The sequence below is a fragment of the Equus caballus genome, chromosome 10, assembly GCF_041296265.1.
Source record: "Equus caballus isolate H_3958 breed thoroughbred chromosome 10, TB-T2T, whole genome shotgun sequence".
Classification (NCBI taxonomy): domain Eukaryota; kingdom Metazoa; phylum Chordata; class Mammalia; order Perissodactyla; family Equidae; genus Equus; species Equus caballus.
The window spans coordinates 64,925,617-64,951,730 of record NC_091693.1 but is presented as its reverse complement, the minus strand read 5'-3'; the positions used below and the strand labels follow the sequence as shown (position 1 = coordinate 64,951,730).

Here is a 26,114-nt window from a genome sequence, read left to right as displayed (position 1 = left end):
ACTATGGCTGTTCCTGTGTTTACCCACCAAGCTTCTCACAAACGCTTGTCTGCGTGAGCAATGTCAGTTCATGTATTCATTATTTCACCTTTTCTCAATATCAATCAACTTTAATATAAAGTGTCAAGAGAGACTTGACGTTTTTCTTGATTAGAATTTGTGGATCGGATTTTGGAAAGAGCCAGAGCAATATTCCCATTGGGAACAGATATTAAACTGAGTGGACTAACGCTTTCTGGCCATGCTTCTGTGGCTAGTTTCTCAGCCTTTGTAAGAAATCCCTACCACTTATCTTTCACGGACTCTAGTCTATGGACTCTACTGCTGGAGAGAGAGTCTCGTAGGATACCAGCTGCGATCACCATGTCCTCATCAGATTCATTCACCCTCTCAGAATTCAAACACCGTGACAAGAGAAACTGAAGAACAGGTTGCACATTAGAAGGGGACTCCTTATTCCAAAAGGTTAAGTATGACAGAGAAAGAGAAGAGACAAATCAGAAAGAATCAAAGTCAAAGGTGCGCAGTGTTTTCAGCAAGAAGCTAAGAGGCACACATGCGCACGTGGTCTTTGAGGCCTGCGAGGGCCCCCTCTCTCTACGGGCTCTTACCTTATTCCTCTTGAAGTAGGCTCGTCGGCAGGCCGCAAAGCACTTCTCGCTGCAGAAGCTTTTCACCTCACTTCCCATACTCAGGGAATAGCGCTTGATTCCCACTTTCTGGCACCAGGCACACATTATTTGTACATTTGACACATCATCTTCTATAATAAAAGTATAAGAAAAATGTTCATATCAGAAGCAAACATCCCTTCAAACTTAGACACACCCTGAACCTCACAGAGCTACTGGAGGTCTGATTCACATTTCGGTACTTCACCACTTTCAGACCCCGTAAGACAGCCAGCCCTTGGTGAGAAGGCTCAGTGCTCTTTTTCTTCTATTTTCTTTCCTTTTTTTTTTTTTTTTTTGGTTGGCTTCTAAGTTTCTGAAAGACATCATTTACTTAAAAACCAGAGCATAACTGCAGAGCCATGAGGGTGCCCAGGGCTTCTTAGCTTGGTAAAAATGCTTATTCTGCCTGGTTAAACCAGGTTCAGAACTAATGAAGCTTGTAAAATGACCCACGTCTTCAAAGGTACGGCTGTAAGCCTGCAAGATCTGCCATGGGTGGGACATCCAGTGCTAACCTACAAATGTGATGCCCTAATGTGAACTTGACTGTCAGGAGCCAGGCTCAACCTTGGCATCTTCCCTATTACTGTTACATGATAAGGGGTGTTGTCTACTCTTGCAATATAATGCTTCCCAAGTCATATGGTTAGTCAAAAGAGGAAAGATGGGCGTGGCCAGATTCTGAGGATGGAAAGGCACTAGCCTCATGCACTCAGCAGTCTCCTACGATGCAGCCTTCCCACACGGGTGTCCTCAGGGAGGTGCAGGCCTGATTTAAATTCTCCTCTGGGGGATGTGGTTCATGGTCCCTGGATGGAGGGATGGTAATGGGGGTGTCAGCCATGAGACCTGAGATCACAAGGCTGCCCAGATCATTCTCAGCCAGACTGATGGTCCTCACAGCTCCTGTAGGACCTGTCACCTCTCTCATGGATATGCTTAAAATGATGTTAGGTGCTATGCAATATTTTCAATATTTAAAATGCTGTATTTCTTTTCTCTTGTAGGAGAAGAAAACTAATTTAACTAGCACAACAAGCCCATGATATCACAAATAAAATATTACTGCTTAAAACAAAGGCTTTTAAAGTGAGTCAGTTAATAAAATGTATTGAGTTAAATTACAGTGTAGGTGGTAAGAAGTTATGACAAAAATGTGACGGTGATATTCAAATGACTGAAGTCGGGGAAACATGGGCCTCTTTGTGGGGGAATAAAAGGAGACTTTAAGTAGAATTCTAAGAAATATTTCCTTGCAGCCTTCTAGGGGCTCTTAGGAGTTTTCTCGGTCCTCCCAATTGACAATGTGCGTGTGCATGATTGATGGCCACTATTAGTCACATCTCCTCTTCCTTCATGGATTTTTTTTTTTGTACTAACCCAGACTCATGCTCCAGACATGAATGGTAATCACAAAATCCCCAACAAGCTCTGGTATAGTGTTGTCTGATTTCTGAGTAAAATCCCTGAAAGACTAATTGCTAAGCAAGCCTGGTCCATGAGTTGTTGACATATTCATGGTTCATAGAGTCTGTCATGCAATCATTCCATTTCCAGGGAAAAGATTTGGTTTGAGGCAGTGGGGTCATCAGCCTGCAAAATTAGAAGCAAACTAATTTGTAGTCCAGTGACACGGCTTTTTTTCCCCCGAGTGTCATCACTCAGAACTATGTGCAGCATTTTATTTACCTTAATGGAATAAATATTGTCATTTTAATGACCATTTTTATTTCACAAATTACATATTGTGATTTATTGTTAATTATCAAATGAGATGGTGTAAAAATGACCTTTGATGTTAATCAAACATTTTTAATAACATAACTTTCTTTAAATGGAGTTACAACATGAATTCAAGTGTCATACAATTACTGCATTTAATAATTTGTTCTATTCAAAGAAAGCTTTACTTATATTTTATATGATTTCTAACATAGCATCTGTCTATATATAGACATTTTACATGATAGGAAAAATCAACAAAACTCGATAATTTACCTTACAGTATAAAGGAGTTTTTTAAATTAGATTAGAAATAGTATATTTTAAAAATAATCATTACTAAACTAACTAGCTCTAATAGTTTCTATTTTTCCCAATCGATTAGCTGCTTTAAAATCTTAAATTCCTGAAAAAGAAGTTGATATAGCAGAGTTCTCACAAATCATCCACTGGCAATAAGCTTGATTCTGGTGAAATCTGTAAGGAAAAAAATTTTATGGGGGAAGTTATTTGGCCTCACAGTTCAAAGAGGAGAGCCCACTTCCCAAGGAGCTATTTTAAAACATGCATTAGATTCCCCTCATTGTTTCTTCCTTTAAATAGTCTAGTTTGGAAAACAAAACAGAAGATTTTTAAGTCCTAGATCTTTAACTATAATGGACTAAAACTGAGATGACAAAGGGCAGAGAAAAGCTATGACAAGGCCGGGCACTTAGCCTGCACTCTGGCCTGGCCGCGAGGAAGGATGCCTGGGGCAAAAGGGCAGCTGGCAGGTCTTCTCCTGGTTCACTCCATCATCACCAGACAGACCCATTTGTCATTTTTTAAGGGAAGGCAAGGATATTTGCTTACAATAGACCTAACAAATAAACAAAAAGTAGAATTTTAAAGCAGATTATTTTTATAAATCATTCATACTACAAAGTAACGATATGAGAAGATGAGACAAAAGAAATTGTGCCCTTTCGTTTTGGATCTGGCTGTTGAAAAACTCGTAGAATGGTGGTTAGCATCTGTCTTGTTAAATAATTCAGTATTCCAATCCGTTTTTCATAGAATTCCATTTCATAAAGGCAAACGCTTTGGAAAACTTCCATCAGATTTCTCCTTTTCTGTCATCAAACTGTTTTCAATGGCTAATGATCCAAAGAAGAGTCTGATTAAGTGGATTATTCCAAAAATTCAAGAAAACATTTTCCAATTTCCCAGGTATTCTCATCTTAATAAGGTCACATATTAATATTATATTTAAGAAACTCAGAAAGAACTATAATTAGCTAAATTAACTTTGTCAACTAAAACATAGCTCAAAATTCTGTCACCAGACATGAGACGGTGCCCCATGTTAAGCAGTATGACTATACCCATAGAAAAGTGAACTTTTCCTAAGTGCTTAAAGCCAGAAGGACTGGTTCATTTCAACAACCACATCTTTTTTTTTACCTGAAACCCAGAAATAACATGTATGCTTGACACTGGCAAAATAGAAGGCCCCAGCACTTCAGTTCTAATTTGATCTGCTTGAAATTTTTTTATTTAAAAAAAATTTCTTCAACCTATGAAAATCTAATTTCCTCTCTTATATTCATGCTAAAGTTCTATGTGATTAGAGACTTGAGACTACCTCAACAGAGATTCACATAACAGATTTTTCCCTACAGCTATTAGCCTGCGTATTTTTCATAATGAACAATGCAACAAGAAATGCAAAATATTTACAGCATTAAATCACATTCCCAAAGCGAATAGTTTGTATAACACGATAAAATTTTCATATGATAATACCATATAAATATGCAGCAGTAAAAATATGCATGTTTCAATTAATCATGAAAAGTTTGTACTACCTCTTTAGGATTTAATTAAGCAAAATGTTTAGGGCATTTTCTTTCCAATCAAATGTTCAAAGAGCTATAGAATATTATTCTACTTTACATCCCAGAAGGAGAAATTCAGATTAATTACTCTGAGATGAAATCAAAATTGTATTTATTTATCACAGTGCAGAGAAGTATGAGATCAAGCATTTCTGGAATGCCTTGCTGAAGCTGTTTGAGAAATTGCCTTATCTGGTGACTTTCAAAAATAAGGATGGCCATTGGTCAGTGATCTTCTAGGGACATTTGAATTGGCTATGAACACGCATACCAGCTTATCTGACCAGAGCCCAAAGAAAATCAGGAGGGTCTTAATGGACCCCAAGCTATCAAACTGTATATTTACCGTCCCTCTGTAACTTTCATTGGGACTCCAAGACTGAGGATAAAATCTGAAAGTATTTGCTGGTGGTGTTTCTCTCCTCCAATCGTTCCTAAAATGCACGCATCCAGATAATCATTTTGAGACAAGTTGCAAGGCAGTCTGAACTGCCTCCTCTGTATTGCCCACACCATGAAACAAAAGTATGGCACAGGCAGCACTCCATCAATCTACATTTGTTGGAGCAGCTATATTTAAGGACAGAATAAAGATGTGGCCTGAAAGCCAGGCAAGAAACTAGGGTTAAAGTTTACTTTCTTTGCAGCACTTCTTGGAATGCTTCAATCCTAAAAGCTTTAAAGGAGTCCAATTTAAAAATCTCTACAGAGTCCTATAGAAGCTTCTGTATAAGTCCCTGTGTTCTAGAAGTGAACGTACAAGGAGACACACGGAAAACTTGGACCACTGAGCCAAAAGGAAAATAATCATAGCTAGCCATTCATTCAATGCTTACTAGGTTCCAGGCACAGTGCCAAGTTTTTCAAATCCATCATTTAATCTGAATGACAACCACCAGCCTCCAGGTAGAGACTAACATTATCCCCATTGTGCAGATGGGGAAAGTGAAGTTTCAAGGGTAGCTTGTTCCAAATCACACAGCCAGTATGTATCAAAGCCTGGATGAAGACCAGGCCGGCTGACTCCAGGGACCGAGCTCTGGCCCACTACACCTTAGAGACCACAGCCTTCCTAAGCATGTGCAACTACACACATCCACACAGACTTCCCTCTACAAAAAGGACTAAAAGCTGCCACAGATTCTGCTACTTACACAGCACGCTGCTCCATGACACACAAACAGACAAAGAAAATGGAATCAAAGAGGTCAAAATGTCTTTGAGGAGCCAGCTGACGCGTTATTCAATCAATATTTGTTGATTGATTTTTTCAAAAAACAAGTCAAAGGCCCACAGTGAAGGCCTTTATTTTTTATGACTATGAGACATGGATTTGCTGCAAACATTCTGTCTGAGCCGCACCAGCAAGTGCTACTTAAACATTCGATGATGAGACAGAACCCACAGTACTCGGATCTTAAGAAGCAGTCGTTCTACTCACAGGCGAGCAATAGTCTAGTCAGCTTTCTCTTTTGTAAGAGGGGGCATGACAGCAGGACATGGATAAGATTGACTTTCCATGTGGGTGAAATGGGGGACCACTAAATCTGTAATTTCAAAGGTACCAATAAGATATCCCAGCTTCAAAAACTATCCCTCAACTGCTAAGATTAATTTCTACCAGTAAAGAGTCATTTCTTTGGCTAAATTTTCTTATATCCCATTAAAATACAAATTGCCTGAAGGCAAGAAGGCTTGATATTATTTGTCAATAATGATTTATGACTCAAAATGAGTGATTCTTTCTGAAGAACAAGTTTCACAGAGAGTGGGAAGAAGGGTAGAGGACAGGGTTCCAATGAGAAAGGTAGAGGGCAGAGACGGGAGAGGCTAGGGCACAAGAAGCCTCTAGTCACTCCTTTGCTAACATCTAGCCTTGGGCATACAGCTAGAGCAAGATGAGGGCAGACAAGCGAAGGCAGGGTGGACAGAAAAAAATACTGTCTGATCGTCCTGTAGCACTGTGTCAAATATTTTCAGAGTGCCTATTAGATGTGAACACAAAGCACAGTAGAAGTTGAAGGAGGTGGGAGGAAGGACATATAGCTAGAGATCGCTAGAAAAGAAAAGCAACAGCCAGATCCACTTATTCCCATCTCAAGAGGGTCACTTTTTTTTAAGCAAATGAAGTTACAGATATGCGCTGCTTTGGAAACCTAAGTTGCTACTATCTGAAAGACAGTGTGATGGCATGCAGAGACATGGAGACAGAGGATGTTGGGGAAAATACTACTGCTTCCCCTTCTTGTTGTGTGACATGGGCAAGTCCCTCAAGGCACAGTAATGCCCACCCTAACTAAAGCCATGGTGAGGACCAAACGAGAGAAAGTAGGCGTATTCTACATGTAAATGAGCCTTCCTTAGGATTACTACTGGCAATCAAGAGCCATAAGAAAAGGAGAGTATCACCTGTATGCAATCTGGAGGGACTCGGATGACCGGGTACCAGTCTCCTCAATCACATCCCCTCTCATGGACGATATTTGTAGAACCACTATTTTTGAATACAGACAACAACCCAGTAACTGGTTAAATTTCACTAACTCAGACTATTTAAGAGTCCAGCCATTAGATTTAATAAAAGCTTCACTTACGGTATTCCTTCAAAAAAATTACTTAACTTGAATTAACAGTTGACAAACTATTGCCAAATATATCACTATACTGCCAGATATTCTGTAATTAACAACGGGAATTTTTTGTAATTATTACATCAACTATCCACACATGGGTGGATCTTTCTAAGTGCCTGAGAAGTTTGTTCTTTTAAAAAGTAAATATCTGCCACCTTGGTAACTGAACTATCAAAAATTGCCAAGTAATAGAGTCTGAATTAATAAAATTTTATTGCACTTATTTCTCATTAAAAGGATAGATGCAATTAAATAAGAGGTTCCATACAACTATGATTCTTTATAGTACCTAAAATTATTCCTATTCCTGTTTTGGAAACAGAATTATTTGAAGTAATTTCAAGAATTTAAATTGTTCACACCCCTCTAAATAGAGCAGTACTTAAGCCCAAAATAAAATCTAAACCTCTACACATAAACTAAAATGTGGTTCCAGTAAGTAAAAAGAGTGAGTGCATATTAACACAAAATGACAGAAAAATGATAGAATGTAAAATTAATTTTCAATTTTCTGATGGAACTTTTCTAGCCAATTCTTAATTATTTATACATGTATGTAATGTATATATAAATATATGTGGGTAAATACATATAAATATATTTATATATTATATATATATATACATATATATAAAAGATGTGACTCCAGAATGAATTAAACATTTACACGTAGGTCCCTGCACCAGCTAACTGGTCAAGAATGCCGAGGTGAATAGGGCATGGTCCTACTCCCAAGAGAACAGATAGAAATGTGTGTGACTCATTATATGACAGGCAGAATGTGGTAAGAGAGAGGTTCAGAGACCTGCTAGAGCCCAGAGAGCACAGCATTTGAGTTCGGTCTTGAAGGATTTGGAGGGGAAGAAAGTTCAAGAGAAGAGGAGAAAGGACAGAGGAACAGCAGTAGCCTGGAAGTGGCAGACAGGCCCACGGATGGGGAGGAGACTTGAAGTCAGCTGACCAAGGGTGAATGAGGAGAAAAGTAGGAGATTAGCCTGGAGCTGGTAGGGCCTGAACAAGTTGTCCCTTGAATGGCATTTTGCTGTGGGGCAGGAGGAGCTCATCTTGATTGCACAGATAAGAAGGAGTTCCTGAATGTCTCTCAGTAGGACGTGACAGGATCAGAGATGTGCTGAGAAACATTAGTCCAGCACAGCAGATCAGAATTCGGAAAGACTGGCATCTCATTCCACATCTAGAAGCCTCAGTAAGCAACATGGGAGCAGGTTCCATATCTCATCACCTTTGTGTGTTCAGTGCCTAGCACATAGCGGTGCTTAAACTGTGTTGAATGAATGAATAAATGGATGGATGGATGGATGGATGGATGCAGAGAAAAGGAGATGAGGTTTGGAACCTACAGAGTAACAGTGGAAATGAAAAGGAGAAGACAGATTTAAGAGTGAGACTAAAACAATTACCAACATGTAGGAATGCAAGTCACCCAGAAATAATTCAGATTTCAGAGACTTCATCTCCCTGTGTGTCTATTCAAAGCAGACCAGGGAAAAGTCCAAAGAGTTCTCTGTGGAAACTGACTCTGTAGTCAAATTCAAACAAAGTGAATTTGCTTTACCTCCGGTGTCCCTTCCTCACGTATTTTCCCACATTCAAACAAAGAAGGAAAATAAAAGGAGAGATCTCATAAAGTCACAAAATAATAATTCTCTCTTGAATACTGTACTGAACCTGGATTCTTTAACAAGACACTACTAAGCACATGTGCCTTCGGCTCCTCGCCATTAACTTGAATATCTCCCCAGAATTTCAGTGACTTGCCAGTGAAGGGGCTTCTTCTTATAAGTCTCCTCAACAACCTCACCTCCACTTCCTCAGTACTCACTGTAGAGAATCTATAATTCCTATATACTAACTCTAAGAAACTGGAATAAGAAGGGAGAGGGCAGAGCTTAAGAGTAAGGAAAATCCAGAGTCCTCTATGCAACATTTCCCAAAGCACGTTCCACAGAACAGTAATTCTGTGGGATACTTAAATGGGTGCTATTTTTAAAAAGACTTCCATGGTCAATTATGTATGGAAAACACTGGGCTAAACTAAGTTAAGCTTTTCACTCTAAGTCTTTTTGGGTCCACCAATGTATATTTGGGAATCTTCAAGAGGGAGATAGAATGTGCTGTAGTTCACAAACTTGACCATGGACATATCTTTTCACAGAGAATCCACAAGACTGGACTTCTGAGGAAGTCTCCCTGGGATGTGCTGCTCCACTGCCCTACATTAGCACTGAAGCATGAGCACTTCCATGTGGGTCATTAATTCTCAGGAAGGTTTCTCTTCTTTTGCCCAGAATTGGATCCTCCATTGCCAGGAGCCTCCTTTGTCTGCACTGGGCAGAAAGACAAGGCCTGCAGCCATGTGGCCAGTGCTGGGCATGCTAACACCTACTAGTCCTCAATAAACAACACCTGACTGAACAAAGACACCCATGGTCCACAAAATCCTGTGGCGTTTGCTTCATGCGTCAAATATAGAGAAGGCGAGACTTTTCCAGTAAAGTCCTATGGAGAAAATGGCAGAAATCAACAATAAAGCAACAGGAGAGTAATAACACTGCTCTTAACAGTCTGAATAATTCATGTTCATTGGGTAGTTGCCATAGACAAGGAGCTCAAGTAAAATCTTGTCCCCCATCCCAGAGCCCTGGATCTGACTCTCTGACCAATCTAAGATGCCCTGAGATAGTGATGCTGCAGTCATGGGGTTGCCTCCACTGGACCTTTCTCTCCCACAAGGCTGAAGTCCCCTCACCAAACCCCAAGCCCCAGCATCTAGCCAACAAATACATGTGATTAGGGACAAGGGAGCAAGGTCAAAAAGTATGCACCAGCAAATCCATCAGCGCTGGAAAAGCAATTCCAAGCCCCTGTCCTGTGTAGAGTGGCATCACCTCTAAGGAAATACAAATGGCAGCACATTAGGACTAAAGGGTCAAGCTGCTTTTTATAGGACCTCAGAGCAAGAAAAGTATTTCCATCACCTACTATTTATCTGAAGGGCTCATTTCCCCTTCTGAAATCTGGCTATCCCATTAATTACACTTAATGGGCCCCACAGTGGTTGACAAATGTCCCCAGAGGGGAAACCTTGATTGTAGACAAAGGATTCATTTATTTACTCAACTTGGTGCCATACACTATACTAGGAGCTGGAAATACACTGGCAAACCAGACAGACATGATTCCAGTCCTCAAGGAGCTTTCCACGGCTGCCGTCAGTGTAAAACGCCAACATTCAGTAGAAAAGGATCATGGAAAAGCCAGGCCTGCTCCCAGGGCTCTGTCACCACCAGCAGGTCATAGCAGCCAGGTATTCTTGGCGACCACCAGGGTGGGGCGGGGGGGGCGGGCAGCTATAAGCAGTCCTGCTGCAGGGAGCATAAGCAGCTCCATCATGACTGACCAGCAGGCCAAGTCGCACCTCTCAGCATTCCAGGCAGTCCTGCCAAGCAGCGTACCATGCTGGGGCTACCATCCTAGGGGAGGTGCACTGACAGAGAGAGACTCAGGTGAAAGGGACACCTGGGAGGGGTTGTGCATTCACGTGAAGCACTGTTTTCCTTCTCCTCGGCACCTCTTCTTCTCTCCATGTCCTGAACTGCAAGTTCAGTAGACTGAAGAGTAGGAAGAACCTCACTCAACTAAATTTGTTGAAAGAACCAAGGTGAAGCTGTGGATCATTGTCAACAAGATAACTTACTTCCCTCTTTATCCTTCCCATCTTGAAATATTTATTTAGATTTTTTGAATGAGAGTAATTAACGGTTGAGGGACTCTGAAGGGGCCCCATGCCAATCCCCACTCAGGAACGTGATCAGACATAACATGCCAGAACAGCCCAGCTATGGGAAAGGTGGAGGGCACAGCAACTGGAAATCTTTCAGAGTCCTCTCTTCTCTCCACGTATTCCCCCTGGGTCATATCATCCATGGACTCCTGTGACTCCAGTTACCATCCATAAGATGAAGATTTACAAATCAACACAGTTATCTCTCATGAGATATTATTCCCAGCCGCCTCCCAGACATCTTAACTTGTCATGTTCAAAGCTACACACACCCCTCCCCATAACCTGCTCCTTCACTGTGTTTCCCACCTCAGTTCCTGGCCCTACCAGCCATGCAATTACCTGCTAGCAAAAATCTGGCATCTTTCCTGCCTCTTCTCTCCATTTCCCTCCCACATTCTGGTGAATCATCAGGTCTTCCTAAATATTTTCATAATATACCCACTCATTCATTCATTCATTCATTCAATAAATATTTATCAAGTCTACTTATGCCCAGACACTATTCTAGGTGCCCTGTCCTCATGGAGCTTCCTGCAGTCCATTCTGGTGAAGGCACTAACACCTCTTGCCCACACTACACGTGGCTTCCTATCTCACTCCCATCCAGTTCATTCCCTCCACTCTGGATGTGAGGAATTCTTCTGAAACACAAATCTCATCACTGCTCTCACATGCTCAAAACCCTTCAGTGGCATCCACTGCCCTCAGAAAGAAGCTGGAACTCCTCAGCATGACCTCCACAGCTCCCATGACCAGGCTAGCCTCATGACCAGGCTAGCCTCTCAGCTTGTCTACTCTCTGGCCTCTGGCTTCTTTTCCTTTCCTTGAGGCTCCCTCTCCACTCTGAGCCTTTCCAAGTGTTGCTTCCTCACCCACAGCCTCAAAATCCTTGACTGGTTCAGTCCTACCGCTCCTTCATAGCTTATCTTAAACTTCATCCTAGAGAGGCCTTTCCTGACCCCAAACCTGGTCAGATCCCACAGCACTCTGGACTTGATCATCATCAGACTTGATTGAGATTTATTTTTAATGTCTGTCTCCTCCAACAGCCAGTGGGCCAATTAAGACAGGGACCAAGCCTGTCTTTTTCCCTAGAATGAAATGTCTGACTTTGGGCCTTAGCATAAGGAGGAGAAAAACTAGGTGCACCTTGGGTGGTTGGATTCCTTGCAGGGCAGGAAAGCAGGGGAAGCCAAGGGCACCATCTTTGGTAATCACTCAGAACAAAGTTGCCTTAGAGGGAAACACCAGTGAAAAGCCCCAGCACAGAATGCAATCATTATTTCCACTATCCTTGGCCAAGTTCACGAACTAATTCTTCTCAATTTAACAGAAACTTTGAGAAGTCAGCACTGGGAATGTCCCTAGAATAACAAGAATTACCAACTTCACCATCACTTCTCTCTCTTAACCAAACTTTATTTATACCTTCAAATAATTAACAGCAAAACAGTTCAGTCAAGTCTAGGTTAATTCCAGAAACACAGCCACCCTCTACAAGAAAGGGAAAGCACAGCTGACATCTCCTCAGATTTCCTGTTAGCATCTTAGCTCCTTGATGACCTAGGGCTGGGTGTTCTGAAAGTACTCTCCCAGCTAGGTTATACCCTCAAGAAGAGTTTAGATGATGCCAAGAGAAGTTCCAGGCTGCCTCAGGAATCACAGGGGTGTGTGATTTAGAATCCATGTTTAAATGGTGTCCTCACTTCAGAAGTGAGTTTTGGCCCTGATTCTGCCATTAATACAACTGAGTGACCTTGAAAAGGTCACTTAGCCTCTCCAGGCCTTATTTTCCTCATCTGTAAAAGAGGACATTTAGCAAGATGATCTCCTAGGTCCCTTCTAACTAGAATTTCAGGATTCTAAATCTCTCAAAATAACAAGATCCATTTAAAGGAGTGCTGGCAGAAGTTATTCTTTCTCCTTTCCTCTTTTTCTTGAACTCCTGACTTAATTTTTCCCCTTGTTCTCCTGTGTGGCCACCACTGGTGTCCCTCAACCTTACCACAAGAAGCTTAGAAAATTCTTTGGCTGCTGGGACAATTTTATAAGTGGCCCTTTCTGAGCTCTCCAATATTTGTACCACCAAGAATCTGGTACTCTCTTTTACTCCTTTGTTATATATTTATGCTGGACTTTAACAGGAAAAACATTAATGTTCATAAAATTCTAACTTTCCATATTCTTTTCCATTAATTTCTGATCTTTCGCTGCAGACTTCCACACATGGTATTTTATCCTGAGTTTCCCAGAAAACAGAATCTGAGACAAAGACTTGCATGCAGCTGGATTATTGGGCATGTGATTCCAGGAAGTAGGAGGGACAGACAAGGGGATGAACTTGAGGAGGAAGAGCCAACACAACGATGTGTTATTGAGTTGGCCACCACGAAGGGAGACTGGTGTTCAATCATAAAGAACATTTTTTGGAGCTTATGAAATACATTTTGTAACTACTCACCCAGGGGACAAAAGGAGGAAGAATTTGTTTGTCATCTCTCACGCCCCATCGATCTAGTGTGTTAATTTTCCCACACATCTGGTTTGTGCGTGTGTGAGTGAGTGCTGAAAGGATTTACATGATGCTCAAAAGCTGCCATATCACAGAAGCCCCAGAGCGAGAAGCCAGAGACATATGCCACAGGCGTGAGGTAAGGCCCTTTAAGAACGCGAACGCATGTGCCTAGGCTGTCAAAGTACTAAAGCAATCAGTGGAGTAAGAGCTGGGGCCAAGAGGATCTGGAGTGGTGCACAAGAGGTGTCCCATACACAGAGCTGTCATCACTGTAGAGCCTGGTTTGCCAAACATAGTACTATTGACATTCTTAGCCACATAATTCCTCGCTGTGGGGCTGTCCTGTGCACTGTAGGATGTTTAGTAGCATCCCTGGCCTCTACTCACTATATGCCAGTAGCAGGCCTTCTCCCAATTGTGACAACCAAAAATATCTCCAGATATTGCCAAATGTCCCCTGGAGGACAAGGTTACCCCCAATAAACAACCACTGGTGTACAGTATTGTGTATCTTACTTTTGTCACCCACCCAGTGCCCTTCATTTCTCTCTACTTCACACCACATCGAAAGCATCTCTCAAGTGGACCACTGTGAGGGATATTTATGCCTTATGCTTACTTATGCCTTTATAGGCTTCACCATGATATATTTCATTTAAATAGATGATAATTCCTTAAGAAGAAGGAATGATGACATTTTAAATACTTGATTTGAGAAAGCTGTGAACAGCCTAGATATAGAATTAAAATGTTAAAATTACATTCTAGGGCTTAGTGCTTAAATCAGGAGAAGAAGGAGTTAAAAAATTTTTTTTGAAATCTAGGTCTCTTAAGTCAAGGACTCGTATTTTTGAGACAAGGATCTTCATCCCTGAATTATGCATATAGGAGACACACACAATTTCACATCCAACTTCCAGGCCCACACTCACTTACTCACCTCAGCTCACCCAAGGAACCCCTGGGAGACCATGCTAACCACTGTTGATGAACATTTGGATTGTTTCCGGTTTTTAGCTCTTATGAATAAATGCTGCTATGAAGGTTCTTCTATATGTCTTTGGCTCACATATATACAAATTTATGTTAAGTACATATCTAGGATAGAATCATTGGATAATAGGATATGTGTATGTTCAGCATTAATAGATAATGGCAATTAGCTTTCAACAGCGGTTATGCTAATTACTCTCTCACCAGCAATGTATGAGAGTTCTAGTTGCTCCATATCCTCCTTGACTGTTGGTATTATCAGTCTTTTTCATTTTAGCCATTCTAATGTTTGTGTATTGGTATCTCATTATTATTTTAAATTTTATTTCCCTAGTAACTAATGAGATTGAATAACTTTGAATATGTTTATGGGCCACCTGGATATTTTCTTTAATGAAGTGCCTATTTATGTTTTTTTCCCCATTTTTCTATTGGGCTCTTTTTTATTTATAGGAACTCTTTATATATTATGAATATGAGTCTTTTGTGGGCCATGCATTACAAACATCATCTCTCATGCAGTGATTTGCCTTTTCTTTCTTTTCAAGGATATCTTTTAATCAACAGAAATTCTTAATTTTAATAGAGTCTATTTAATCAACCTTTTTCTTTATGGTTAGTGCTTTCAGTGTATAGTTTAAGAAATATTGGCCTACCCAAAATCATAAATATATTCTCCTGGGCTTTCTTCTACAAGCAGTATTGTTTTATCTGTCACATTTAGATGCATAATCCATCTAGAACTAATTTTTGTGAATTGTGTGAAATAACGAATCAACAGAGATTTTTTTCCACAAGCGCTTTTATTGAAAAGACTATACTTTCCTCACTGCTACTGCTCTATGTTGTATTTCATTCCACATACATCTTTTTGTTACAAACTAAATGTCTGTGTCCCTCCAAAATTCATATGTTGGAGCCCTAACCCCCAATGTGATGGTATTTGGAGATGGGGCCTCTGAGAGTCAGTTAGGGTTAGATAAGGTCATGAGAGTAAGGCCCCTGTCTGATGTGATTAGTGCCCTTATAAGAAGAAACACCAGAGAGCTCCTCTCCCACTCACTCTCACCTTCCCCTCTTCCCCTCCCCCCTCCCCTCCCCCACATGAGGATACAGGGAAAAGGCAGCTGTCTGCAACCCAAAGAGAGAGACCTCACTACACACCGACTCTGATGGCACCTTGAGCTTAGACTTCCAGTCTCCGGAACTTCAAGAAAATAAATTTTGGTTGGTTAAGCCACCCAGTCTATGGCATTTTGCTATGGAAGTCCAAGCTGACTAATACTTTTGTCATAAATCAAGTATCTGTTTACATTTGCTTCCAGACTCCACTGAAGTGGTTTATATGTAAATCCTTGCATCATTATCTCATTGCATTAATTATTCTAATCCTATAATAAGTGTTGCGATCTGGTAGCATACGTTTTCCAATTTTTTTTTTCTTTAAGATTGTCTTGGCTAATCTTGCCCCTTTGCATCTCCATGTAAATGTTAGGATCAGCGTTTTAATTTCCACAAAATTTTATGGAGGGATTTTTATCAGAATTGAATTAAACATACGATTAATTTAGGAAGAATTTGCCTTTTTAAAATATTTAGTTTCCAATCCATAAAGATAGTGTGTGCCCCCATTGATTTAGGTCTTCTTTTATTTCTCTCAGCAATGTTTATAGTTTCCTGCGTAACAATCTTTCACATATTTTGTTAGATTTTTTTTCCTGGGTATTTGATGGTTTGATGCTACTTTAAAAGGTATTTTTAAGTTTTGTTTTTTTAATTTTTTTGTGGCTGATACATAGAGATGTAATGGATTTGGGGGCTATTGGCTGTGTTTAGAGACCTTGACAAATGCACTCATTGATTATAATAGTTTATCTGTAGATTGTAGGGGAGGTTCTAAACAAAATGTCATTTCTACCTTTCAAATCTTATATTTTTTCTTTTTCTTGCCTTATTACATTATCTATGAATTTCAGCACAAAATTAAATAGAAGTGGTGATAGTGGTCATCCTTTTCTCATTCTTGATCTCAAGAGGAAAGTTTTCAATGTTTCACCATTAAGTATGATATTTGCTGTAGGTTTTTGTGGGTACTTTTTGTCATATTAAGGAAGTTTCATTCTATTCTTACTTTGCAAAGAGTTTTTATGATTAATTATGTTAAATTTTATCAAATTACTTTTATGCATCTACTGAGAATATTGTATGACGTTTAATTTTATTCTATTAATGTGGTTAATTATATTGATCAATTTTTAAAATTTAAATCATTCTTGCATTCCTAGAAAAAAATCCAAATTAGTCATGAAGTAATATCCTTTTGTTTATATCACTGGCTTTGGTTTGCTATGATTTTGTTCAGGATTTTTGAATCAGTGCTCATGATGACATAAATTTTCCACTTTAATGTATTCCAATTACATTAAATTATCATCACGTCACAAAATCAGGCGAGCAATTCACTATCAAGTCACAAAATAAGAATTTTATAAATGTAGGGAAATTATACATCACCTAAGCTAACTATATCATTTTGCAGACAAGGAAACTGAGGCTCAGAGAGGCTAAGTGACTTATCAAAGATTATACCACCAGTAAATGGCACAGCTGGCATCAACAACCCCGGTCTCCTCATTTTTGCTCTGGTAGTCTCTCCACCACATCATGCTACCATTCAAACTACACATTCCATCTGCCATTAAGAACAATTGAACATACTGAAATTTGACTTAGACCCTTTCAAGACTTCTCAGTTGTATAAAAAAAGATGAAAAACAGGATCCATATCATAGTAGATAACATTTTTAAGCTTCATTTTGTGTCTTTTTTTTATCACTTTGAATTTCAAATGACTATCTTCTAGCCTACATTATGTTTCAGGTGTCATTTCTCCTCAACTTTACAAATATAACAGTTCTTGATTATCTGCCCATAGACTTTCTGCTACCCCATTTAAGTGCCTTTCTACTCCCACCATATACCCTCCAGATGCTGCTGAAATTATATGAAATCACACTTTCCTGATTTCACTCATATGTGGAAGATCAAACAAACACACATATACAGAGAACAGACTGGTGGTTACCAGAGGGGAAGTGGGTGAGGGGAGGGCAAAAGGGGTAAAGAGGCACATATGTATGGTGACAGATGGAAACTAGACTTTTGGTGGTAAACGTGATGCAGTCTATACAGAAGCCAAAATATACTAATGTACACCTGAAATTTACATAACGTTATGAACCAATGTGACTACAAAAAAATAAAATTTTAAAATGTAAAAGAAAAAAATTATATCATAATTTCCAAAGTCAAACTAGAATGATGTTTTGATTATATGCCAATTACACTGTAATTCTTGGAGGTTAGAGACGATGATATATATATATTTGTGTTATCTCATATAAAGTGAAAAACATTCAGTAAGTACACAATTGACTGAAAGACTGACATAGCGTTTTGGATAATGCAATGGTTATCAATTTGAGTTAAGGAGACATCATGCCTACGTTCAAATATCAGCTCTGCCAGTTATTTCCTAGGTGACCTCAGTCAAGTTGCTTAGCTTTTCTGGGTCTCAGTTTCCTCTTCTGTAAAACAAGGTTAATAACAGCATCCACACAGAGTAGTTGTAAAAATTAAATGAGATAACCTAGTGGTACAATGCCTGACCCATAAAAAGTGCTCAAGAAATATTAGCTATGATGAGATTATATCATTACTGTTATTAACTACTACTCCTTTTCCTACCAGTCACCATAATTCCTCCTGTCCTTGTCCTAAGTGATTTGGAAAACTCTCCAAATCTGAGGCTTCACTGAACCTCTTCTTTTTTTTGAGAAATGTATCTGCTACATAAATAGTAAGTCATCCAAATCCCATTAACTCTAGGTAATTTTATTTAACAATCATATTTTAAAAGTTGGACAAATAAATAAATGGCAAAGCAATTTTGATTAAATCCTGTTTTTTCAATGGCTATTTGGAACACATCACTCATATGCAAGCCCCAAGAATATTGAATAACAGATAAAATAAATAATGATCATAATGCAAACCACATTCTGATTCCTACTTCCCTGAAAGTACAACTCCATGCAAGAATTATAAGAGCCAAAAAGTAACATGCTTATTAACTGTGGGTTACTCAGCTATATACATAGAGCTTAGCAGATCACGTGAACGTTTCCATATTCTCAGTTAAGCTAATGGTTCCTTAGAGCCCAGTTCTTATAACCCCTTAAGAATTTCAAGATTTGCCTGAAAAAATATATCATATTTCCATGACTATGACTGAACACAAACTTAGAAAGCTCATTGAAAGCAAACCATCCTGGAAGACAGGAAATGGTCATTGTTTCAAAGACAGGCGATGCACACAGGAAATGAAGGTGGTCTTAGGAGCTGGATTTCATCTCCCTCCACACAGACCCGTGTGTGCTGTGTGGATGGACCCCACCTCTCACCTCCCACATGGTGGGGAATATAAATAAGGTCACTTACCATTCGAGGTAAAAGATATTTTATGCCAAACTGTCATAAAAATGCATCCAGAATATTCCTCCTTTTTTCATATTTCATTTCATTTCATTTTAAAGTATTCAGGGATTTAGAGGGATTCTGGACTTGTAACAGGCAAGTTGTAAGCCTCTGGGAAAACCTGTCAAGACTCAGATCTAAAACGTCGTCTCCTAGAAACACAGTGTTTTCTGCAGCAAGGCTCAGTGAAACTTTCACCAGAAAAAGTTGCTGCTTTTCATCTTTTCCTCATGAACAAAAACAATTACATGAATGGTTTTATTGATTTTTTAAAAAATTTTTGCGAGCAAAATGCTGTCACGGAGCAAGTCTGAAACTAGAAGATAAAAATCCTGGTGAGTCTCAGTTAGTTACTTTGAGCAGAGGTAGACAAGGTGGGGAGACCCAAATGTACCCAACAGCTGTAGAGGACTGAGGTCTGGTCAATGGAGCCAAGTGCCATTACATTTGTAAAACCTTTGTAAAAAAACTGTATTTAAAATCCATTGTGAATGGCTTTCCTTCAATAGTCAAACATGGAGGGGAGCAGGGCAGGCATAATATCTTGACAGAGACTCACCATAGCACAGTTCTTATAATCCAGGCCCAAAGTCCTTATTGGCACAACCCTCTTTGAATGAAGTCTCAAAGGTTGAATCCATAATAAATTCTCTAATATGAGAAGAATTACAGCAAAGTTACAATATAATTAACCCGAGTTATCTTTCAAAATTCTTGCTGATATATCTTCTGCCACTTCAGACTATGCTCATGCTGTGATTTTTAAATCAGCAAAGGAGGTTTTCATATTTGTTCAAACTAAAAAGATAAAGGAATGTTGCATAAAAAGAAAGAGTTGGTCAATACTTTCTATTATTTTCTAACATTATTCTTATAATAGCTTTTTTTTTAATCGCTGCTCCGTATGGCAAAGCCTTACTCTATTCACTTCCTTGAGTCTGCAGAAAAGTCTGCAATTCTTATTGAAGGATCATGGTGATTCCCTTCACTGCTTGGAGGGAAAAAAAAAAGCAAAATCAGGGCTATTATCCTGTGTTTATAACAAGTCTATTACCATAGTAACGACTGTGATGTCACAAACCCTACACCAAGGGCCAGATTCTGTCTCTGAGCGGGGAAGGGCAGCTTAGCCCCAGAAATCAGACGCAATGGAACACAAACCTGTGCGGCCAAAGCAAGGTCAATGCTTGTGGTAGTCACCAAAGCACAGGGAGCTCCAATTCTCTGAAGTAAAGGGGGGCAGGAACAGAAAAGCAGTTCCCCAGGCCCAGAAGTAAGCTACACCCACACTTCCGTATGCAGCTGTGCAAAAGGAAGGTGGAAATCCAAGCAAGTGTGGTATCACCGTGTTCCCAATCACGAGTATTCCACTGGGCCCACTGGCTGCCAAACACAGATCAGATCCAGGGGTGAGCCTGCCCGAGCACATGAAACACCCTGGAACTAGTGCCTGACCAGATGGGAGCCCTCTAGTACCTCAGAGGAGAAACAGCTTGTCTCGTGATGGCAAACACTTTAAACTAAGCGGGGGTTTTACTCTTCCTAGGTCATCCCGGTTCACAGAGTCCCAGGGTTAGAGAACCCATCAGGTCTCCCAAAAGATGTGGACCTTAAAAAATAAGCTTTTGCAGGAACAAGGTGTATCCCTTGTCACTGGGGAATCTGAAGTAGCAGATTAATAGATACTCGTATTTTGATACAGTCTAGGGAAATTTTGTACAAATATGCTGAAAACGCAACTTTAATTAAAAAGAAATTGGATAAGAAGTCAGAAGACCTTAGTACTGGTCTTGGCTCACATACTTAGCAGCCACATGACCTTGAGAAAGCCATTTAACCTATTTGAGTTTCAGTTCTTTATTTAATGGTATCTAACATGCTATTTCCCAGGGTCACTGTAAAGATCAAATTAAATAACAAATGTGAATGAGTTTCATAAACTGTAAAGGATTTAATATAAACATAAAGCACTATTATTATTAGCATTTTCACATAGCCAGTTTACAGTACAACAGGAATAATTTGGACACTAATATTTTCTTCCCAGAAATCCAAAGTACACATATGATCCTCGTCTTCCCTATCCCAAGGGGTGGACACTTGCGTGATACAGTCAACTCTAAATTACTCAGGGCTGATTACAGAGGGGCCTTTTGCTTCTAGCCATTGTACCATTTACTAGTTTCCCTCTGGAATGCCGTGTTAATCTACATATGACTTGAAAATTGACAGTGAGTGTCCCTCAACTCGATTACGTTGAATAATCACTCTGGTAAAAGTTTTACCAGAAGGAAGAATTGAAATGATTAACAAGACAGAAGTTTTTGGATAATTCGTGGACTTTCTTTATCCATGGATAATTACTGACATCACTGTCAGGGAGGCTATGGTCAAGGTCAGACATGTTGGGACTAATTCAGACAAGGTACTAGCATTTTCTCAGTGAACAATAAAGTAACCTGTACTGTCTTGTGTATGTGCAATGGGAACCTGAATATCAGTCATCCATTCATTCATGCAACAAATATTTGTGGAGTACCTACTATGTGCCAGAGCTCACCACATACCCTGAAAACCTCACAATTTTCCTGCCCTTGTTGCTGTGCCTTCCTTATGATAGTACACAGAGCATCTTGGCAAAGCTCACAGCCTGACTCTTAGAAACTCTATTCACCTTCTTGTTATCATGAGACTTGCCACCGTACCCTACTGCAAGGATCAGCAAACTATGGTCCCTGGGCCAAACCCTGTCTACTGCCTTTTTTTATAAATAAAGTTTTATTGGAACACAGCCATGCCCCTTTGTTTACGTATTATCTGTGGCTGCTTTACTGCTACCACAACAGAGTTCAGTAGTTGTGATAGAAATAGTACAGCCCCAAAGCCTAAAATACTATCTGGCCCTTTCCAGAAAAAGTTTACTGACCCCTGCACTAGATAATATAACTAAATGAAAAGTCCTCTCTCCTGCAAGTTTCTGCTTAGGGACTAATAGAGTAAGCTCCTTGAAAGCAGAGAACCTTTCTGTATCTTTGTCTTGTCATGTAGAACCCTGGAATAGGATTGAGTCAAGGTTTAGAGCAGATACAGAAAATTAAACACGTCCTTCCCTACATTTTGTTTTCAACAGATGAGTGCCTTGGAGTTGCATGGAAGACAGCATAAAACCACTGGCATTCGGTTACTCTGGCTTCTGATTCCTCAGAGTTCCTAAGTCTAAGACTTCCAAGGCTCAGTTTTTGGCCTCTATCCCTCTGCATATTTATTTCCTGATCTGATGTGGAATTAGAGTTAAATAGGAGCTGTGTGCTTGAATTCCACGTGGCTGGCTCAGCAGGAAACTCCAGGGCAGGTTTTTTGGCATGCCAGACTCATGTTAGCCTCAGCTATGCTAATTTCTAAAGCTGTTTGCTTTGCTCAAATAAATCTTAGAGGGGAATTTGCATTTGGATGCACACCTTTTTATGCACAAATTATGTGCATGATAACTCTAGGGCAGAACAAGGACTGGAAAAAAGAAAAAGAGGCATGGTGTTTACAGAAGGGTTTTTGTGTGCCAGGCACTATGCTAAATGCTTTACATACATTTTCTGGTCTCACAGCCACAATAATGCCATGAGGTGGAACTGTGATCCCCACTTTACAGATGGGGAAACTGAGGAGAAGACAGCTTATGTAACTTGTCCACAGTCACAGAGCTGGTAAGTGACAAAGCCTAGATTTGAACCCCATCTGTCTGAATCTGAAGCCCATGTTCTTTTCACTCAGTCACACAGCATCATCACCACTCACCTAAGTCACAGGACAGTCATTCAAACACGAACCCTACATTTACAAAATTAGTTACCCCTCTTCTCTCCAGCCGGCCTATGTAAAATATGTCTTTGGCCCTTGGGAGATATATTTAGGCCCCTCTGCATCACAACACAATCAACCAAAGAAGAAGAGTGGCATTAGAAAGGCAAACTTTACATGATACACAAATCATGTTAGTAATTAGTAAACAAATGCAATTACAAGTGACTTTGACAGGTAAGTGGATTTAATGATATATCTGAGAACCTCAGTACGAAATGACACTTTTATTGCTAAAATATAATAGACCAAGCAAGAGAATATGCCCATACCATGAAGAAAAATGTTAGTAACACTTAGAAGTGTTAAATATATCTATAACACAAGCCTAGGAACTTGTATCTATAAATATCTTCACTGTTTATGGGAACATAACCAAACACCTATCTTCTCTAAAAAAAAAATACAAGCATTACCTTCAGTAAGTTACAATAAGTACTGCTGTCAAAACTCTGTATTTATCATTGTTCAATTCAATATACAGAAAAATAACCAGTGTAGCAATTACATATTCTAGCATAATTCTAACATTTTAAGGCAGCCAGACACAGTACTATTGAACTTCTTTCTCTGCGTAGAACATATCTGTAACCTAGCTTGCAATATCACATCAAGCTCAGCTCATTGCCATCTAGCTTAATACACTGCTATCTAATTTTCTGGAAATATAAAAGAACTGATTACATTTTCATGCAAGTGAAATTCAGATCTCCATTTTTTTTTTAAGCTCTCAAAGAGAGCTTTCCAGGAATTAGAAAGAACTCTGTGGCGGAGATGGGTGATCTAGGTTGTTTCTTAAGTGGATTTCAAAGAAGTCACATTGAGGAACAAGCCTGCCACACACCCTCTACAAAACTTCCCCTTCCTCCAGAAAACCCACAGAGGAGACCTGGCCCTCACAACACCACCACCAGTTCAACCACGGTTACTTTTTCTTGCTAACCAGCCAGTATGTAATTTTTTAAGTTAGTTCATCCTTTTTTATTTTAAACAGATGATTTCAGAGAAAGAAAATAACTGTTTTGTAGTTAATGGTAGGAAAAGTTCATTGTCAGGTGAAAGTCCTAAGCAGTAGACTGAGGAATTCGCATAATATAGTAATACTACTTTTAATAATAAATGCACTAACATTTCTTATCTACAAAATTCCTAAAGTGGTCTTTTCCAAAATTCACTTGAACCTTTAATAATTATTCATAAGATAGTTAAAACAACTTTCTATGAACCGTTATCATTGGAAACCCCATAGCCACTTACCTGCTGGTGGCTTTATGAAAGGTGGCGGAATTAAAGGTACAATAATGGGCACATTGCCATGATCCTTTGACCCTGCAGGTGAGTCACTGAGTCCATTTCCTGTGGCAAGCCCTGAATAGCCTGTGCTTATATTGTATGGTGAAATAACACTGTCCTCAGGTAATTTTGGTTTTGGCAAAGAATTTTCTGTAAGAGAAAAAAATCACATTCAATATGACAAAAGCACTTATTTTCCTTAAAACTACATTTTCTCAAGTAAAATGGCTTTTTCAAGTAAAAGTGTAATAAAATATGTTTTTCCTTGCAAATCTTTAAACACTTTACCAGAGCTTCACAGACCATCCTGGACCTTTTCAGTCTTGTTACCATAAATTTCCAATGGGGTCCTTTATAATTGCTCCACTATGATAGCTAACATCCCAATTGCATCGTGGTGATGAATTTTAGCACTGTAAAAGCCCATAGAAAATTGAGAGGCAATTAACCTTTTCCATGTACAAAGTGATATATAGCAGGCATTGCTCTCTAGCTACCAGAGGGAAAGCTTAAAAGTGCCCCCCAGCACTGCAACTAGGTCCCACTGCATTATAACCTTGGGTCAGATTATAACCGAAAGAACCAATGAGAAAGAAGCAGAGGAATAAAACTGTTGTATCACAGGGTAGACCCATTACATTACCCCATTAACACCCATTAAAAATTAACAAAAATGAAAATGAAGAAATCTTACAATGATATGAACTGTATGAATTTTATCCTTGCATGTGAATCATTGAAAAAAAAAAAAACAACTCAACCAGGGAAAACAACTTTTTTCCCTCCAGTGGCATATCCTGGCACTCTCTCCATGTTCCCCAGAGGCAAAGATTATTACCTAGACCAAGTATTATATGAGCTATTAGTTTATAGAATATAAACTCATGACTTGCATTTTTCATTTACAGTGAAATTGATCATACTATCGCCATAACATGATGTGCACAATTTCATAGCAAGCTTAACATAAAATTTGTCACGTACGTTCAATTCCACATGCCTGCAGGACAGCTCATTTACATTTCGTTGCTTGGCATATAAGAAGGAGAAGCGCTATCTTAGAGACTGGAAATAAAATGCATGAACAGGTAGTTTATGCCAATAGATTTTGAGTGCAATGCAAATACTGATCAAGTTGCCAATGATGACACACAATTAGTTTCACCCACATTTTATTAAAGTTCCCCAAATTGGTTGCTTCTTCACATTCTCTTCTTTCTTTCTTTGACAAATTCTCATTCCAAATTTAGGTTCTTAAGTTCACTATCCATATCAACAACCACCAATGGTTCCAGCCTTCCCTATGAGATATTTGGCATTGCGACCCACTGGTAGAATCAGTGTTAATTCAATTCTGCCAAGCTTCTAAGTTCTACTCTTTAACTGGGATCTGATGAAAATTCTTCTGGAATAATATAGGATTCAATCATGTACTACACTCTTCCTCCTCTTCTTACCCTATCCAATACTGTGGGGATGAAGGAAGGGTAAAAACTTCACATGCAATCCAGAAATAGAGCTTTCTTTTAGAATTCTCACCAGAAACAGGGGAGGGGGGAACTACCAAACTAACCACGATTCTCTCTTGCAGTCTGAAAAAACCCTTATGGTTTCACTTAAAAAGCACCAGTCCCCGGGGCTGGCCCCGTGGCCGAGTGGTTAAGTTCGTACGCTCCGCTGCAGGCGGCCCAGTGTTTCGTTGGTTTGAATCCTGGGTGCGGACATGGCACTGCTCATCAAACCATGCTGAGGCAGCGTCCCACATGCCACAACTAGAAGGACCCACAATGAAGAATATACAACTATGTACTGGGGGGCTTTGGGGAGAAAAAGGAAAAAAATTTTAAAAAATCTTTAAAAAAAAAAAAAAAAGCACCAGTCCCCAACAACTGATATATCAAAGGGCTCAGGAAACTAGGAGAAGTTAGCAAACATTGTCCCTTTCTATAAATTTGTGGGCAGGACCACAGCACTTAAAATCCCTAGTCCTGTCTAGTTAGCTCGCCCATTGCTGGAAGGAGATTAAGCGGCATCTATTTTTGTTTTATGTTGCTCTCTTATATTCTGCGGCATGCTGCTTATGAGAAAGTACTACTGGGGATGTACATTTAAATCGACCATTGGCATAATCAACAAAATGAGTCCCAAAGCAACTTAATTCTGGCAGGTTGAGATAGTTAATCCTTTTTGCATGAACAAAGGGACATT

General features: G+C 39.5%; 1 protein-coding gene across 5 annotated transcripts in view; it reads right to left on the bottom strand.

Moving 5' to 3' along the window:
• Positions 1–26,114, bottom strand: part of SOBP (sine oculis binding protein homolog) — a 156,091-nt gene that overhangs the window by 116,535 nt on the left and 13,442 nt on the right. For all 5 annotated transcript variants that reach the window (XR_011422130.1, XR_011422131.1, XM_070223630.1 and 2 more), the window contains exons 3-4: positions 23,871–24,056; positions 612–763 (exon numbers count right to left, since the gene is read on the bottom strand). Coding sequence is in view for 3 of the 5 variants with exons in the window: in XM_070223630.1 (XP_070079731.1) it covers positions 612–763; positions 23,871–24,056 (338 nt within the window). In the remaining 2 variants the exon portion in view is untranslated. The remainder of the gene's footprint in view (positions 1–611; positions 764–23,870; positions 24,057–26,114) is intronic.